The sequence below is a fragment of the Girardinichthys multiradiatus genome, chromosome 15 (assembly GCF_021462225.1).
Source record: "Girardinichthys multiradiatus isolate DD_20200921_A chromosome 15, DD_fGirMul_XY1, whole genome shotgun sequence".
Classification (NCBI taxonomy): Eukaryota; Metazoa; Chordata; class Actinopteri; order Cyprinodontiformes; family Goodeidae; genus Girardinichthys; species Girardinichthys multiradiatus.
In genome coordinates this window covers 13,393,788-13,413,080 of record NC_061808.1, presented here as the reverse complement: position 1 = coordinate 13,413,080, position 19,293 = coordinate 13,393,788, and the positions used below count along the sequence as shown (strand labels likewise).

Sequence of the window (19,293 nt, the reverse complement as noted above, 5' to 3'; positions counted from 1 at the left end):
GTGTCGCTGCAGCAAGAAAACACAAAAGAGGTCAAACGACTTCATGTCTTTTACTGAGAAACCTTTAAAGATAAATGTAACAAGACATGCCTCATTGTTCAGCTCCATGTTATATACACTATACCTGAATAACATTTATAAGTCTCCAGTTTGAATTTACTGTAATTTCACAGAAACGTGAACACAGCATACTTCAAGCACCTTTTACAAATCCAAAATGGTGCAGAAAGGTGAAAGCTCTAAGAAAAACTTAAATTTAGCTATCTCCCTTTTCTTGTTCAATTCACACTTACTGTCTTCTACACATAACCTTTCCTATTTGAAATACTCAGTTCACTGCTGTCAATTGTAGCGCTGTGAAAGGTGAAAGACGTGCATGAGGGATTCGCTTGGCAATTTTCATCTTCAATTTTGCTGCGATGTTACTTGCACTCCTTGCTCAGACTCTGCAGTCTCTATGCACTCATCATCCTCAGCCACCTTCACTACAGTCTTCCCCCTCGCGTGGCCCTGCTCCAGCTTCTGGAAAGCTTGAGGCACCTGAATAAACGGAAACTGGGCCTCCACAACTGGTAGGATCTGCAACAAACAAGCAGAGAAAATGTCAGAAACATAAAGTTGACAAATCAATTGTTGAAAAATTAAGAACTGTTGCCTAACTAGAGTTGTGGTGGTCCTTTTCTTTTATCTTATCTTTTATTACAGAAGCACAATCTGGACCTTAACTTGAGTACATTTATAAAATCTTGTTAAATTACAGTTTTTTTGTTTTACAAAATCAATTGTTTCATTGATAGCATAACAATGTCAATCAGGTAAAACAAAAAATGTTTTACCTAAATTTTATTAAGAAATGGTAGTTAGATCCTTATCAATAATATTAACATCTCAGCAAACCCTTCTTATAATTGCTGACCAGCTTTTTCCATGTTTGTCCTGGTTTTTAGTCATTTTTTATGTAGTCTTCCAGAATTACCTTTCCAGAGTTTGCCGTCCTTTGCGTTCACTTTAAAATATGAAATACTGAAGTTCATTATAAAATCTATGGAATATATGTCTAGTGTCCAGACTTTAAATTTGCAATCTGCAAAACAAATAAAAATAAAAATTAAAGAAGAAATGGTAACCAAAGGAGGGAAAGAAAAGAAAACAAAGGTGGGATGGTAGAAAAAAAAAGGAAGGCATGCAGGTAGGGAATGAGGATGCAAGGCTAAAAAGATGCAAGAAAGAAAGCAGGCCACTAGGAAGGAAGAGCAATTAATAAAGGACACAATGAAGTATACAAAGAAAGAAGGACAAAAGGAAAAGAGCAAGGATACACGAAGAAAGGACAAGTTTTGGATACTGGGATAGAGAATAAAGTGTAGAATTACAAACATGTTTCTATAAACTTTTTGCTCTTTCCCAAACTGCATATCAACCGTGTAACAAACTGATCTTTCTCTCCATCGACAGACTCTGGTTGGGCAACTTAAAAACATTAATATTGCACCAATTAATATTGTAGAGCTGCAGCAATGACTGGCTATTGGGGTCATGAAGTTCCCATAACAACCATAAGACACCATTTACATGCCAGCCCGAATAAGCCATTTTTGTCCAACTATCACAAACATGTACAATTTATTAAACTCTACTTTTAACTAAAACCATTTGCTATGGTCAAATGTGACTAAGATCAACCTGTTTGGCATGAAACACCTCATATGGGCATCTTGTAAAATAAAGACTGAATGTGTGAAAAGGCTCCTCAAGTTCATCGTTACTTACAGTAGAGGATCTGTGATGCTGTGGACCTGTTTATCCTCCAAAAACCCCAGGAATCTTGTTACAGTGCACGCCATGCCAATAATTGTGTTTTCACATTACAAGGCTTCAATGATAAATATAAGTGTACAGTATTTTATTTAATTTAGACTTGATAAGAAGGATACGCTCCAAATGTAAATCATCTCTGCTTTCATAGTGCCAAATGTAAGGGAGTGGTTAAGAATGTGATGAGGCTGGACAATCCTCTGCTAGTCCCAGAACACAGGCGGCTCGGCTTGTTATTCTGGTCAGTAGCTCTTGTAATTAACAATGAATGGAGGGTGCAATGGCATCACTACAAACCAGAGAGCGGATGTGTGCGAATGAGGGTTTTGTTATTTGGGCTTGTGTGTGTGTGTGTGTGCATATGTGTGCCTGTTCCCCAGATTCCTACCACTGGTCATAGCGTGCTGTAAGCCCCCCCAGGACAAAAGGACAGAGGGTCCGCATGCCTCAGCGACTGGCTGCTCAGCACTGTTTTAAAAATCCATTCACGGTTTCCCGGCACCCCGTCACATCGCCCCAGCACGCAGCTGTTCACACCAGCACGCTACCTGCTAAACCAGGCAAGGCAGTGCGGGAGTTTGATTTTCGCTCATTTACAAAGCCGCAGGGAAGCGTTGAACACAGGCATGTAGGGAATCCCTGGCATGTTCGTTATTTCTGCACTGCATGATCTCCATCACAGCATGAGGTCCACTGTCAGGCGGTTACTGCTGTGCAAATCAGACAATTTCTATCTCCGCCATTCAGCTCTGAATGTCAACTTTGCATGATATCACTATTAAAGTGGCACTGAGGCAGTACCTTCCCTGTATCCACCAGACGGCTGACTTCATCCAAGGTGGGTCCATCGGGAGCATAAAATGCCCACCTGTAGAAGACTCCACTTGATGTTATGTTCTAAAAGGCAAACAGAGTGAAGACAAAAACAAGAAAACAATCAAAAGAAGTAACAGAACACAACATACAGAAAAGGTTTGTCGGTATTTAAAGATAAAAACTGCCATGAGAAGTCTCTTCGCAGATCAACATGTTGGATGTCAAATTTATACCAATTTATTTTTGATACCAGAAGCTATGGTGTCCAACACAAGTCATACTCAAGCTTAACTCTTACAAATAAAAGGACCTCTGCACACTCTAATTTATCATGAGGAGCATCTCTGAAAGCATTTCTATCCTGGTAGTTTGACAGCCTTGTTACTCCAACTTCTTACTGCTTTAAAAACATGATTTGATTTGAAACAGGATTTTCAGTGCAAGACCGACACGGAATACGGAATAATTGTTAAGGGGAGTAAAACAAATGTTTTACTCCACTTCTATTTTAAAAACTATGTTAAAACATAGTTTTAGGGGAATTTCTATTTGGCCTTGGGTCAATGATTTGTGGAACATCCTTTCACTGCAAATATAGCTGCAAGTCTTTTGCTGTACATGTCTCTACTAGCTTTGCTCATTCTTAGCAAAACAGCTCAAGGTCAGTGAGATTGGATAGAGTGTCTGTGAACAGTTGCTGTCTTGCTAAAGTTGCCACAGATTCTTAGTCAAAAGGACTACTTTTGGCTTTCTTCTTATTACCCTTTGTTAAAATATTCTCCCATTTCATCAATGAATCTCTATAGCTCCTCCAGAGTTACAATTTGCCTCCGGGTTGCCGATCTGAATAATCAGCATGTTAGTTTAAGTGGACGGTTCTGTCTTGGTAGGTAGGTCTGCAGATGTGCCATGCTCTTTGCATTTTCTTGTGATTAATTGAACAGTGAAATGTTTGAATTTTGTTAGATTATTTTATAACTTGCTTTAAATGTCTGTATTTCCTTTGTTTAATGGTCATCACAATGCAGTTAAATTACTAGTGTTCTCCTAAAAACCTATGTGGCCTCGAAAGAACAGCTGCATTGATACACCTAAATTAAATCATATTATCATTAGCAGCCCTATGCAGGACTTTATGACAAGCTGAGGAGGTAAATAAATTATTTAAGTCAGAGTGTTTGGGGAAGCAACCCATTTAAAAGAGGACAGCTATCCCTTGAAGGCTGGAATTAGGTCCCACTTATCTGGAAAAATATCTGCTCAGTGCTATGTAGACATTGTACACTAGAGGGCTCAGTTGTGCTATGATCTCCCTGATGTGATGAGATAAGAGTTAGATGGTGAGGATGGATGGAGCTGCAGCTGAGCCCCACCTAACTGGCCAGCTGGCTGCTCTCAAAGACAAAAGGGCTCGAAGCATTGGCAAGAAATGCAATAATGCTGGTATTGGCTGGTAGGGTGAGTCAGTCAGTCGGCTGTAATCTGAACAAATACCAAATACTGCTGCTTCAGCAGCAAACGCCTACACTGCATCTAGTTAAATGCTCTCACATGCATGCATGGTCTAACTAACAACCAGCCAGACCCACCACAGCCATCTGTGTTGTCAGAATCGCTTTCACTGAGCCAGGCCAACTTAACTCAGTACCTATAGAGTTGCTCCACCCTGTCTTGAACGATTCATGCATTGCAATTGTGACATGTACACAATTTATCACTACATTATCAAATTAGGAGATAAAGATCTGAAATATTTTTTTCAGGGTGCACAAAGTCTGGTTTATTATTCCCCTAAAAATGTAGTTTTAAAGCTCCAGCATGAAAGGCAGCAAATGAAACCCAGTTATGTGATGACATGATTTCTCCCTCACAGTTGTACCTGAACGTCAACTAATTTGATTAACTGAACGGAACTGAAATGTGGAAGAAACTTCAGGTTCATGAACAGGTGTTCACTCCCAACAAAGTTGTCTTTACATACAACTGAGCATTAAGCAAGATATTTATGTTTGGGAGTATGACAGTGTGATGGCAAGCCACACAGGGTAAGAGCCACACCCTACTATAATCTGGTTTTCCTTTAATTTACTTTGTAGTCATTACTTTAAATATTCCTTAATTATATAGTTTCTTTGTTTATTCCTCTATCACCTTCCCCTATTGTGTGTGTGTGGTTTAGCTAAACCTGTATTTAAGGGCCCTTATATGTTAGTTCAGGAGGTCGGTTTTGGTTTGTATCTGTCTGAGTCTTGTCAGTGATGATTTTGAGTCTAGTATCTTGAGTTGACCTCTTTTATTGGCATGCCTGTATAATTGCCCATTTTGTTAACCATTTTTTCATGTTTTTTGGGTAAATAAAACCCACTTTTTTTTAATTCAACACCTGTGTCCTCTACTCTGTACTGCTTGGTTCCTGACAGACAGCAATCCCCACTCCAGCTGATGGATTTATGGGAAATGTAGATCCATGTGTATTTTGAGAAAAAAAAAAAAAAAAAACTAAGTAATACAGACTTTGTTTGTGGGAAAAATAAATTTTCTTATCGGACCATAAAACCTGTAATATACAGATTCATTATTTCATGATTTATGGTTACCTGAAAGGCTTTGTTGTGCAGGGTGAGCCCAGCGTTCAACGTGCCATCTAACAAGCCCATGGAGTCGGTTTTAAGGAGTAAAGGTGACACCAATGTGACGTACTTTGCCCCTGACCAAGGCTTCAACAGGCCCATTGCCCATTCCTCTGTATCGCCTCCCACATTGTCCAAAATAACATCGAACCTGACAGTGCAGAAACATTTAACAAAATCTTATTGGAAGACATGTTAAAATATTTGTTTTTTTCTAAAAGCACAATATCTTTCTACCTCTGCATCATTTCCAGTTGTTCAGCCACGTCTCCTGATGTGTAGTCCACCACCTCGTCAGCCCCAAGCCCTCTGACAAGGCCTTCCGCATTCTGGGAGCAGGTAACTGTTACATGGGCACCCCAAGCCTTTAATAACTGGAGAAAATAAACAGAAACAAACTCACAGCAAGAGGCCTTCATCTTTTACATGGGCAATGAGTCAAATGTTCCAGCAACTACAGAAATACAATATAAATACTTGGATGGAAAACGTTCCAACACCTCCGGATGCTCCGGTGATTAAAACTCTACGAGCAAGAACAAAAAAAAAAGACAGTCATTAATGTTTTGTGTGACTAATTTAGGCAATGCTATCAGAAAAAAAACTGCAGTCTAATGCAATACAAAAGAAATTGTATGACTGAATTATGTAATGCCCTGCCAAACTTTTTGTGATGTTTTTTACGTTTTCCAAGTTAAAATCACAAATTTCTGTGTAGTTTATTGAGATTTTAAAGGACACAAACAGCTATGTGTGGTGAAAACTACCACTGCACATCACCCTGAACATCCATCTCCACAGAAAAACATTGTAGTGGCTGCATTATGCTGGGTGGATGATTTTCTTCAGCAAGAACAGGGAAGCTTGTTGTGAAAAGGGATGGAGATAAATACAGATGCATAAGACTTGAAAGAAGTCCACTTTCCAATAGGACAGCGGCCTAAACACACAGCCAGAACAATGAAATGTTTTAGATGAAAGTATATTCAATATGTTTCAAAAAAGGCCCAGTCAAAGTCCAAACTAACAAGCAATTGAGAATCTTGACTTTAAAACTGACCTGAAAATGAATGTTTACAGATACTCTCCACCCAAATGTGATTGTGATTAAATTATTTCACAAAGAGGTATGGACAAACATTCATGTCTCTAAAGTTGCAAAGCTGGTAGACATTTCCAAAGGCATGCAGCTGTAATTACAGCATTTTTTTGATTTAGGGGGGCATGTACACTTTTTACAATATTTTGTAAAATAAACACAAGCTATTCACATAGAATCCCTATAAAATGCTTTGAAGTTTGTGGTTGTAAAGTGACAAAATTAAAACGGTTAATGGATATTAATGAATACCTATACAAGGCACTGTGAGTGCTTTAAACAAACAAAAAAAACAAAAAACGGTCTTCTGTTAAGGTGATTCTTGCCTTTTATTTGAGGAGTTTTCCCTGCACAGACCACCTGTATTGACAAGGGCAGAGAAGGCAGTGTTGGCTACATAGGGGATGGATGCAGCTTCTATGTGACTCAATGATTTTGGCTTGTAGGAAACCTACAAGAACAAGAAAAACACTGTCACGACAAAGGCAAGGAGCTACTGAACAAAATAAGCACAGCAGAAAGAAAACAGGCCAATTTATGTGTCTGCGATTACTGCCAATAAACAAACCTAATCCTAATTGCTTCCACAGCAGGGTTGCTCTTTAGTCACTTGAAATAATATTTCTAGAGCACATTTTTTTATATTTTCTGTAAAAAGAAGGGGATTACTTAGAATTAATCTTTAACCTCATGCACTTTTCTCATACAACAGTCATAGCTTACCTCATACTCTGTCAAAGTCACATATTCTGCCAGGCTGCCTTGTTTCCACGGTGGAATAGCAGCCCACACCTAGAGGACAAACATGACATTTAACAAGGTGAACATAGCTGAAATGATCTGCCCACTCGTAGTGTCTTAGTCTGCCTAATCAGCCATCTCTTAGAAGACGGTTCCTGCCGTTTATCATAATTAACTTGCCTTAAAGGTTATTTTTAAACAGGCGGATTACCATTGCAAAAAGTGTGTTGCAGGAAATCTTCGTTTTTTTCTGTTCTTTCATCATGTTCACTTGAAGGCCGAATTCGCAAAATTACATTCCAGTCTACAGGAAGACACTAATGTGGACATGTGGGAGACAACACAGTAGGCGTCTGTAATTATTATGAGTCACCTTAATGTAACGACCGACCGAAGAGGATCTTTTTGTACCCAGTAGGAGCCATAAATAATGACAGTGTAACCTGCGTAACCTCAGGAGGGTTGTATTATAATGGTATGTATAATATTACAATAGTTCCTGTTTTTTCAGGGGAGGTGGGGAGTTAAAAAGGTTTTAGTTCAGTTTTGGTTGCGTCAACAATAAAGCTATCTCACGGCTTCCAAATGTGTCTGAATTACTGTGAAGGTAAAGAAAAAGTGACCAATATCTGGTATATAGGGTTTTTTCTTTTCATAATTGTTAAACTGATCTGCTCATGATTACAACATTAGTTGAGACTGGAATTTATATTAAAAAATGGTCAAGAACAACCGAAGACACAAGAACACAATGAACCCGAACCTGTTGGGACATGTTTCCCTGCCCACACCTTGGAGGGTGCTTACCCAGAAAGAAGCATCTGCTCTGAAATTGGCAGCCTTGGCCCACATGGACAAGCCTAATGCCTTCTGGAGAAAAGCTTTATGGTCAGATGAGATAAAGACTGCGCCATTTGGCCACACTGGCAGGAGAACGTACGATTTTCAAATTTAAGAGCACTGTTTGAACTCTAAGGCATGGTGCTGACGGCATCATAATGTGGGACTTTTGCTAGTAAATGGGACACTGCAGGATGTTAATGAAATATTAAACAAGGACAACCCTCTTAGTTCACCAACTAAATCACAAATTGACAGAAAGACTGATGGATTGAAACATAATTAAGAGGATAATCCCAAACATGTTTAAAAACTGGATTTGGAAGAGATAAAACAGGTTAACAATATGCTTTTGGAAAGTGCTGATCTCAACCACATTGAAAATTCTGAAAATTTGACTATTCTTAAAATCCAGAATTACTTGTTGATGGTTATAAAAATTGCTAGTTGGGGTGTCCAAGTATAATTATCTTAAAAAGACACTGATATGTAGGGAGCCTTGCTCTGTAATATAATTAAAGCTCACTGCAGGGTTTCTACATATTTTTACTTAAAATAAATCTATATTTCCTAACTCAAATATCCAGAATTTTCAGTCTGTTTTAACCAATTTTTTAAGAACAAACACAAAACCTTACTAAACATTACATGACTGAAGTTTCTACAACTTTAATTGGACCTTCAAAAGCCAGACACAGACAGAAGATAGAAAGAAAAACAACGAAGGAAGGCTACACCAGGGGTCTACAACCTGTGACTGTGGGGCTCTGTAAGAGGGACAAACATAAAAAATATATGAAAGTAGCAATAGCCTATTAGCATAAATTTGTACACATTTAGACAAATACCTTTTTTAATCCACCGTATGACCTGATTTCAGAATTCAGTCTTCTTTGGTACACACCTAACACCAATTATGCCAAATTTGAGTAAAATAAAACAAAATCGAACTGTTCTTTTCTGACATTTGCTTCCTTTGGCTAAAGCTATAGTTTATAGATAGGTTACAAAATATCAATAGGATCCTGCTGTACAAATATATTAGTCAGGAGAAGGGTACAAATGAATTTCACAATACTTTAAATAAACCTTGACATTCTAAAAACAGTCAAAAATAATAGACTGACGAGACTGAAACTAGTAAAGGAGAACACCAATGGGGGTATACAACAGCAACACTGACAAAAATGCAGGAAATCCTGACTAGTACGGTTCTGTTCTACATGTAACAACAACTTCCTCCCACGGCGAATTAGAACAGTGGGCTGGTCATGATATGGGAATGCTTTTTTTTTGTCAAAATGAATAAAATTAGGAACATTTGCAAATACCAGTTCATTTTGAACCATAAATTGCTGGTGTCTGCTATAGAACTACCTTTCTAACATCACAGTTAGTCCAAGCATTCACTCCAATAAACAAAAGTATGGATACATCAGAGGAAATTGAGCTTTGAATCTGAGGAGTCACCTGGAGGAGTCTTCGGGTTAAGATAGCTCCTCACAGCTTGGTAAATCAAGATGTGGTGTGTTATTAGACTCCTGCTAAAGAAGACTGAATATTGTGTTTAATCAAAGGATGCTTTAACACTTATGCATCCAGGTTATCACAGCTTTTGTATTTTTATAGATAGATAGCTTGGAAAAAAACTGGCCCTGTACCTTAATTAATTTTTCAAAGGCTGAAGTGCTCACCTCATCTCCAGGAGCAAAGTGCGTCACCCCTGACCCACAGTCCACAACTACACCTGACAGATCACGGCCCAGAATGAGTGGAAACTCGCTGAAGCTGTTCAACACAGACAAAGGATCCCTCCTTATGTTAAGCAGTGCAGCCCCATAGCCCCCTAAAGGAGGGAGACATACCAAAGCATGGTTAAAAACAATTGAATTCCATGATTATTTTAGCACTTGTTGTATAATTCCTGATAATGCCAGAATAGCACTTACCCCTCATATTTACATCTAGAGGGTTGAGACTGGCCGCACTGACTTTTATCATCACGTCATGTGCAAAGTTAATAGTCGGGATGGTGATTTCTTCTGTGTGTCTCAAAACTCCACTTGAACCATACTGATCAATGACCCATGCTGACATGCTCTGCAGCCTTGAAGGTGAACTGCAGACATTTCTGCAACCGGTCCGGGCTAACGTTCTGCTACAGCCTGCAGCTTTCCCATTTAACAAACACAGAAGCCTGACTGATGCCATAACTCTGATACAGCCCGTTTAAACTCACTTCCAGCTACAAGATTAGCTTTAAAAAATACGTCATTTAAAGCAGTATAATTGGTACCAAGCAGGCTAACTAAAGGACGAAGCTACAAGCTAATATTAGCATGTTCAGCTGCTCACTGCAAAAAAAGCATGCCTCAATCCACTAAATCCATCAGCAACACTCCACCTGTTCGATATTGTTTTTTTACATTTTAATAAAGATGAACTACTGAGTTTAAACCTGCAGATAACACGTCTCCTTCTAGCATAAGTTATCAAACAACGTAACCTCTCAACCCAAGGAGATAGCCAATCAGATATTAGTAAATATAAACTCTGGCCAATAGTGTAAGAGAATTGGTTATGACGTGGGAGGTTTTGAATTATGCTTCCTCTGCACTTTTCCCGGCGTTGATTGTTTTTTGATGTCAGATTTTTTTTCATGTCAAAGTGTATTTATATATATGCTTTAATGCTGTTTGGACTGCAGTTTCTTTTATTACTTAAATTTAAATAATTAGCAAATCAACAATGAAAATAAAACGGAAACAGGGCTATTTTACTCAACTAAACGCTACTAGGGAGAAGAAAGTGAACATAGTGAGTCATTTTTTATCCTGGCCTCACCAAAAACATTTTGCTGTTTTGTTTGTGGTGTGAAGCTTCGGACTGACAGAATGATAAACTGAAGCAATGTTCAAGCATGATCCAGTTCAGAATTTTTTATTATGTAAGTTTTATGGAAGAAGAAGAACTTTAATTGGGTGTTCCTACCTACTTACTTAAATTATAAATGTGTATGCCATAACACGTGCACATGTATGCATCTATGACATCTTTGTGTGTGTATGTATATAAAGAATATATACAGGTCCTTCTCAAAATATTAGCATATTGTGATAAAGTTCATTATTTTCCATAATGTAATGATGAAAATTTAACATTAATATATTTTAGATTCATTGCACACTAACTGAAATATTTCAGGTCTTTTATTGTCTTAATACGGATGATTTTGGCATACAGCTCATGAAAACCCAAAATTCCTATCTCACAAAATTAGCATATTTCATCCGACCAATAAAAGAAAAGTGTTTTTAATACAAAAAAAGGTCAACCTTCAAATAATCATGTACAGTTATGCACTCAATACTTGGTCGGGAATCCTTTTGCAGAAATGACTGCTTCAATGCATGGAGGCAATCAGCCTGTGGCACTGCTGAGGTCTTATGGAGGCCCAGGATGCTTCGATAGCGGCCTTTAGCTCATCCAGAGTGTTGGGTCTTGAGTCTCTCAACGTTCTCTTCACAATATCCCACAGATTCTCTACGGGGTTCAGGTCAGGAGAGTTGGCAGGCCAATTGAGCACAGTGATACCATGGTCAGTAAACCATTTACCAGTGGTTTTGGCACTGTGAGCAGGTGCCAGGTCGTGCTGAAAAATGAAATCTTCATCTCCATAAAGCTTTTCAGCAGATGGAAGCATGAAGTGCTCCAAAATCTCCTGATAGCTAGCTGCATTGACCCTGCCCTTGATAAAACACAGTGGACCAACACCAGCAGCTGACACGGCACCCCAGACCATCACTGACTGTGGGTACTTGACACTGGACTTCTGGCATTTTGGCATTTCCTTCTCCCCAGTCTTCCTCCAGACTCTGGCACCTTGATTTCCGAATGACATGCAGAATTTGCTTTCATCCGAAAAAAGTACTTTGGACCACTGAGCAACAGTCCAGTGCTGCTTCTCTGTAGCCCAGGTCAGGCGCTTCTGCCGCTGTTTCTGGTTCAAAAGTGGCTTGACCTGGGGAATGCGGCACCTGTAGCCCATTTCCTGCACACGCCTGTGCACGGTGGCTCTGGATGTTTCTACTCCAGACTCAGTCCACTGCTTCCGCAGGTCCCCCAAGGTCTGGAATCGGCCCTTCTCCACAATCTTCCTCAGGGTCCAGTCACCTCTTCTCGTGCAGCGTTTTCTGCCACTTTTTCCTTCCCACAGACTTCCCACTGAGGTGCCTTGATACAGCACTCTGGGAACAGCCTATTCGTTCAGAAATTTATTTCTGTGTCTTACCCTCTTGCTTGAGGGTGTCAATAGTGGCCTTCTGGACAGCAGTCAGGTCGGCAGTCTTACCCATGATTGGTGTTTTAATTGATGAACCAGGCTGGGAGTTTTAAAGGCCTCAGGAATCTTTTGCAGGTGTTTAGAGTTAACTCGTTGATTCAGATGATTAGGTTCATAGCTCGTTTAGAGACCCTTTTAATAATATGCTAATTTTGTGAGATAGGAATTTTGGGTTTTCATGAGCTCTATGCCAAATCATCCGTATTAAGACAATAAAAGACCTGAAATATTTCAGTTAGTGTGCAATGAATCTAAAATATATGAATGTTAAATTTTCATCATGACATTATGGAAAATAATGAACTTTATCACAATATGCTAATATTTTGAGAAGGACCTGTATGTGCATATGCCATATGCAGGGGTGAAAGTAGCTTTAAATTCTTGGCGGTACTTAGGGGCGGAGCTAGAGGGGGGGCCGGGGAGGCACTGGGGGCATATATATATATATATATATATATATATATATATATATATATATGGAAGATTTGTACATGAATTATCATTGCTTAGTTTAAAAAGATTCTTTATCCTTATGATTTACCATTAAAAGACATTCTTATTTATTTAGTTGGTTGAACGTTGATAGAAGTGGTTTGAATACTTTTCACATTTATCTTTGAAGTACTTTTATGAACTATTAACAGAATTGTCATCTTGACTTAGAGTTGCATTTGGGTGTCACTGTCACTGGACTGTCTTTCCCTGGCCAGCCAAAGATAACTTTGACTCACTTGTGTCTTCATTGCATACCTTCTCTGAGTTTATTAGTGCATCTAACTCTGACAGTTGTTAATAAATAGTAATGAAGGGCTGGGATTAAAAATGTTTGTGCCTCTTATTACCCCTTTTTGATCATTTGAAATCTTCTTCTTATTATTCAAAGTACTGTTTTGTTTATTACTTTGTGTTTGTTAAATTAACATGTTCAAAAATAAAGCCTTATAAATATGAAATGATCTATGGTCTCATGGCAGCTGTGCCTCAGGAAGGTAAGCTGTTTCAAATAAGGTGCTTCCTGAGACAGATTAGAAGTCAGTATAATAAGGCCAGCACAAGTGTGATATCACTTTGTTTAGTTTATTTTAGAAGAGAGGCTGATGCATTTTACACATAGCTGATTATGGCTCTTGTGTGAATTCAACTGAAATGTAACAAAGTATGAAAGACCTTCTCAAAATCAGTTATTGGAATGTGGGCCTTAACTTTACTGAATAACTTTAATTCAAAATACACCAAATAACATGACATTCTCATTGCCTTCTTTTCAAGGGTGAAATGTTGATACAACATATACTATCAGTCAGTCAGTCAGTCATTTTCTATACTACTTCTTCCATAGTGGGTCGCGGGAAAGCTGGTGCCTACCTCCAGCAGTCTATGGGCAGGAGGCGGGGTACACCCTGGACAGGTCGCCAGTCCATTGCAGGGCAACACACAAACAACCATACACACACTCATTCACACACCTAAGGGCAAGTTAGAGAGACCAGTTACCAAAAAAAGAACAGTGTGCACTGGTTTGAGTTTTTATTGTGGAGGTTTACCTAACACAAAGTCCAAATTATACATTCCAGGTTCACACCAGGCTCCAATACAAGTCTCAGTGGTTCCTGGACTGTCCTTGAACACCCAAAAAATTTTTTTTTTGTCCGAGGTTATAATTTTGGTCAAACCTGATGGAACTTTAAGTCAGTTTGGTTTTCTACCTGACAATAATCCCAAACACATCAAAAGTTGTTTAGGATGAATAAAGCAGGGTAATATAAAGTTTCTAGAAAGGCCCAGACCTCAAACTAAATGGAAATGTGAAGCTCTATGAGAAGCTTTTGATTGCTGTGATTCCATCATTTCTCATTTCCCATTTTTGTTTCTGATAGGAAATATGCTTCCTGGCCGAATGAAATCAACTTTAAATTTAAATCTGCCAGGGGTATGAATAGCTTTGTGCTTAATTTAGAATGCATTTAATCTGTATCAATACATTTGACTTTGTGTTGATTAAAGAAAATCAACAATAAATTTAAACTTGTGCGCCAAATTATTGTATGTATTTAGTCAAATGCATCATTATATGTCATAATATAAAAGTATCAATTAATATATTAATTATTAATGTATAAAATCAATTCAGGCCAAAGATGAGTGTATGTAAACTTCTGACTGACACTAATACAGTCACAAACCAAAACCATGAGAAGTATCTCCACAATGGTTTCCAAAACAATTAAATGCATTAGTTTTGCCCTGATATCATAAAAACGGAAAACACATTAAATATTTATAACCCAGGATGCTTGAGCAGTTTTGCAAACAATAAATTCACTGCTCAGTGTCCCATCGAATGTATGGATACAAGTCAGATTGCAAAAACTAATGGAGAAGGTCTACATGTCAGTGAAAGAAAAACAGGAAACAAGCTGAAAACATGTTCATGTTTCAGTAATTCACACGGGACTTTAATCAGATTGGTTTCCATGTTTACTTGATGACTGATGGAACATGGTATTTGCCGCATGTCTTTTTTGAGGGGGAAACGTCACATTTATCGCATGCTGCTTATAAATGGTGGTGTCATCTTTAACAAGGAACAGTGTAACTTGTTACCATTAAAAGGCTAAGTCACTTTAAAGCAAACTGCTTGTGTAAGTAATGCACCTTACTTCATCTGCCTTCGCAAGACTTGTGTAATTTCCTTAGAGAAAAGACAAAAAACATATAGAAAGATTAAATTATATGCAAATCATAAGCGGTTGGTAAAGTATGATTACTGGCAGCTCAGATAAATAGATGCAATAAATAACACTTGTGTCATAAGTGATGAGGCCTAATAATGTTCTCTTGTTCCAGAAACTGATGACAGAGATGCCTAGGGCTGCATGTCTATGATTCAGCACAGAACCGAGTAACAAACAGCTATGTCATTATAGCCACATCTCCCAGAGCAAAGACAACACCGCGGAAATTGGGTTCTTTGTCAGTGCTGGCTCATTATAGTGGTTATTGCCTAATGATTAATCCCACCGGTCGCCACATTAAAAAAAACTTTAATTTCATCCTACTGAGAGCAGAATGTATCATCACGCAAACAACACCCTGACAAAACAAAGTTACTTTGCCATTTAATTAAGAAAATATATCCTTAAAGTGTATGTTTAAATATGTCATTTAAGGTGTTTTTTTTCTTTACGAAAAACTGAACACCACGTGTAGTTTTTCTAGGACTATTATCTGTCTTGAGACCTGTGGCCCATCGCATGTGACTGCTCTAAAAATAATAGCTTTGATCTAGTTTCATTTGATGGCCATGAAAAAAGAGCAGACACTTGTTAACTAAGAATAAACACTTCATCGGTTTCATGCTTTCCTTCTCAATAAGTATAAACAGTGTCTTGCAAAAGTACTCATATCCTTTAAACATGTTTTACAGTTTCTCATGTTCCATAAATAAACTTTAATGTGTTTTATTTTGATTTTATGTGTCAGGCCACATGATTTTGCAGTTTTTTTTACAAATGAATATCTGAAAGTATGGCATGCATTTGTTTTTCAAGTCTTCAAGACTTATGTCTCTACCAGCTTTGGCCATACAAAGAATTACATTTGTTTCTTTGCAGAATAGCTAAAGCTCAGGTGGACAGGATGGAAGGTCTCTCAACAGCAGATTTAAAAACTTGCCACAAATTCTCAGCTTTATTTAGATCTGGACTTTGACTACGCCATTGTAAGACATGGATGTGCTTTGATCTAAACCAGTGTTCTGCAACCTGCAGCATGTCTCTGGACCTTCCACAATGGCAGGATGCTGGTTTTAGCAGTTTTTCAATTTTTTAATTGAATAATTGCATTGATTTACCACAACAGGCTGAGACCAAAGTATCAGTAATATTTTTTAGACATCTTTCTATTATCATTAGATTGGTAACTGTGTTTTATTTTCTTTACCTCATTTATGCATCCATCCTCTGAGCAAAGGTTTTGCCTTTCTTTTGTCTTTTCTTTATTTTAAAGCCTAAAAATAGAATTAAAATGGTGGTTCTTTGAAAATATCAACATATTTGCTACAGGATTTTTTTTATTATTATTAATCATCTTTATTAAAAAGGTCATGTAACATTTGCAGCTTTAAATGAGTTTAATTTAGCTGGACTTAGGGTAAAAATTGCTTTTTGGATTATAAAGTTGCTGCTCCCTTATCTAAAGCAGTGCTGTCCAAAGTCAGTGCTCAGGGGGCGGTACCCTGTATGTTTTAGATGTTTTCCTGGACCAACTCACCTCAATAGAATAAGAGTTTAGCCTGATCTAGCAGAACTTGATGACATGCTGGGCAGATAATTCAGCCATTTGAAGCATCTTTGTGAATGCAGAGACACATCTAAAACATGCAAGAAACTGGCCTGTGAGGAATGATGTCATCCTTACAACATGAAGCTAACAGACCAGATTTAGCCATGGAGATGGTGTGTTCTCTGTAATGTGCAGTGTTAGTTTTCTGCACTCATAGCATTTTGTATCTAGGCCAAAAATCCCCTACATGATTTCTGGCAAGTTCTAATTGCTTTCTTCAACAATGGCTTTCTTCTTTCCACCCTTGCATAAAGACCATATTTTAAGAGTGCTAATAGCTAACAACTAATAGTTACCCCATCTATAGTTCCTTCTAACTGTGCTATGGATCTCAGCAGCTCCTCTAGGGCTTCTTGTCAGCTTTTCTGTTGAATTCTGTTCTTGCTCTTACTTTTTCTATCTGCAGATAATGGATCAAACAGGGATCTGTGAACTGTCTAAAACTGGGGATGTTGTTTTATAACCTAACCCTGCTTTAAACTATTCCACAACTTTATCCATAACTTGCCTGTTGTTTTCCTCGGCTTTCGTGATGCTGTTTGCTCTCTAAAAGCTGGATTTATGTTACCTCTAAAGGCAAATGATTGCACTGGCTTTAATTTTTAGGGTGTTAGAGTAAAGGGGACCAAATACAAATGCATGTCTCACTTTCCAGAACTTTTATTTGTAAAACATTTTGAAACCCATGTATTATTTTTATTCCCCTTCATTATGTACTGTTTTGTATTGGTCTGTCACGTAACAATCCCAATAAAATCCTTTGGCGTTTGTGGTTGAACGAGACAGAAATTTAAAATGTTCATTCAAAATGTATGAATACTTTTGTAAATATTTGCAAATAAAGTCATGCTTATTTTCTTCACATGTTCTTAACTTCAACTTTCATGTTCTTTCACCATCATCGTCCCTAGGACGTGGCAAATAGTGGACAGATCCAGGTTCTCCCCGCATCAGAGTTGAACACTGAGCCTTCGTTCAAGCTCGACATGAAAGGCCACTTGTTGCTGGATAATGACCACATTTTATTATGTGACAGGCCAGTTCCCTCTGAACAAAAGAGGCGAAAGAAAACAGGAATGTGCGCTTCTTTCCCTCTGTGTATTTCTAGAATGATAAATGATGTTCTTATTTCGATGCCACCTCATTTTTTGTTCTTTAGGGAAGGTGCTCAGTAAGAACATGCTAGTTTATCCAATGTCCAAACTTTAATCCAATTGAAGATCTGTGGAAAAAGAATTTAAAAAGACACAATCCGCAAAAAAAATGTCTTTAGATGCGTAAATCTAGCAGAGAACCTCCTAAAGCTATTGCAACTGCAATGGCAGCAAAAGATGCTTCTATAAAGGATTTAGTCAAGGTAGGTGGACAAATATGCACACCACACAGAATAATTTAGAAAAACATTTATCTTTTTTTGTCCACTTCACAACTATACACTGATTTGTGTTGGTTACATTAAAACTACATAAAATCCACACGTTTATGTTTATAACATCACCAAATTTAATAGGGTATGTTTATATTTGCAAGGCACTCTAAAGAAAGGAAGAAATCATTCACTACAATTGAGGATGCAGATCACAATCATTGTAATTGTAAGATAAGGTCTGGCCTTTGTAAACAACAGCAGTCTCAAAGTCCCTCAAACAGAATCAGATAAACCACAGCCTCATTTTCTGCCTGGAATATACTGGCTTGTGCTTCACGCTTACAAAGGAGTACATGTTTAATAACGTCGACCACTGAGTCCCACAGGGGGATTCAGAAGAATGCTCATTAGTGGCCATATTATATTGAGCGTGACTTAGTTTTCCCATTTGCATGCTCCTCATATGCACAGGAGTGTACGTGTGTTAACAGGTGAAAGTTAATCAGAAGAACAGCAGATCTGGGTTAAAAGCATAGGCAGTGTACAATGATGCTTTAGAGGAGCACCTCGGTGTGCAGCCACTTAGTAATTGCTAATGTTCATATCTCTCTTCAGTATTGATTCAGACTATTATTGACACTGCTGTTTCCTTTTGCATTATCAGGGCGGTATAGAAAATGACTGACTGACCTTCAGAGTTTCTATAATAACACAGGGTACAAATTGCTTAACACTTATAGTATTGTGAAAAAGTTAGAACACCACACAAAATATTAAATGTTTTATTAAGAAATGCACATATATCGATGTCTAATCTAATTTTTTTATCTCCGGAAAAGAAAATGATTTTATTGCACCTGAACAACAAAAATGTACCTTGTTTTATGCATTAAACAAAACATCAGCAAAAATGTGTTATTTACCTGGGAAACAGTTAATCCCCAATAGTAAGTGTTACCCTGAGAATAGGATCTGGGCTTTGAGTATGCCCAGGACATCCCTTTTTTTTTTTATTCTCAGCCAGTCCTATCTGGATTTATTGCTATGTTTTGGGTCAGTGTCATGTTACAGGCTTCACTTCTGCTTCAACTTTATTTTTTCACAGATGGCCTTTAATTTTCTTCAAGCATTCTCTTACACACGATAGGATTCATGGTAAGGTAAGGTAAGTTTATTTATATAGCGCTTTTCAGCAACGAGACACTCAAAGCGCTGTACATATAATTACAATACAATCACAAAGCAAATAAACACAGATACAGATGCAGAAAAACAAATCAAATGATAAAATCAA

At 37.9% G+C, this 19,293-nt stretch overlaps 1 protein-coding gene across 1 annotated transcript; it reads right to left on the bottom strand.

Moving 5' to 3' along the window:
• Positions 1 to 31: 31 nt before the first annotated feature.
• On the bottom strand, positions 32 to 10,464 carry LOC124881748 (reticulon-4-interacting protein 1 homolog, mitochondrial-like). The gene is made up of 9 exons (XM_047387506.1): positions 9,891 to 10,464; positions 9,636 to 9,787; positions 7,084 to 7,152; positions 6,687 to 6,811; positions 5,739 to 5,787; positions 5,499 to 5,635; positions 5,229 to 5,412; positions 2,617 to 2,712; positions 32 to 579 (listed from the first exon to the last, which is right to left on the bottom strand). The coding sequence occupies exons 1-9, from the start codon at positions 10,150 to 10,152 to the stop codon at positions 406 to 408; spliced, it is 1,248 nt and encodes a 415-aa protein (XP_047243462.1). The 5' UTR covers positions 10,153 to 10,464; the 3' UTR covers positions 32 to 405.
• Positions 10,465 to 19,293: the final 8,829 nt, after the last annotated feature.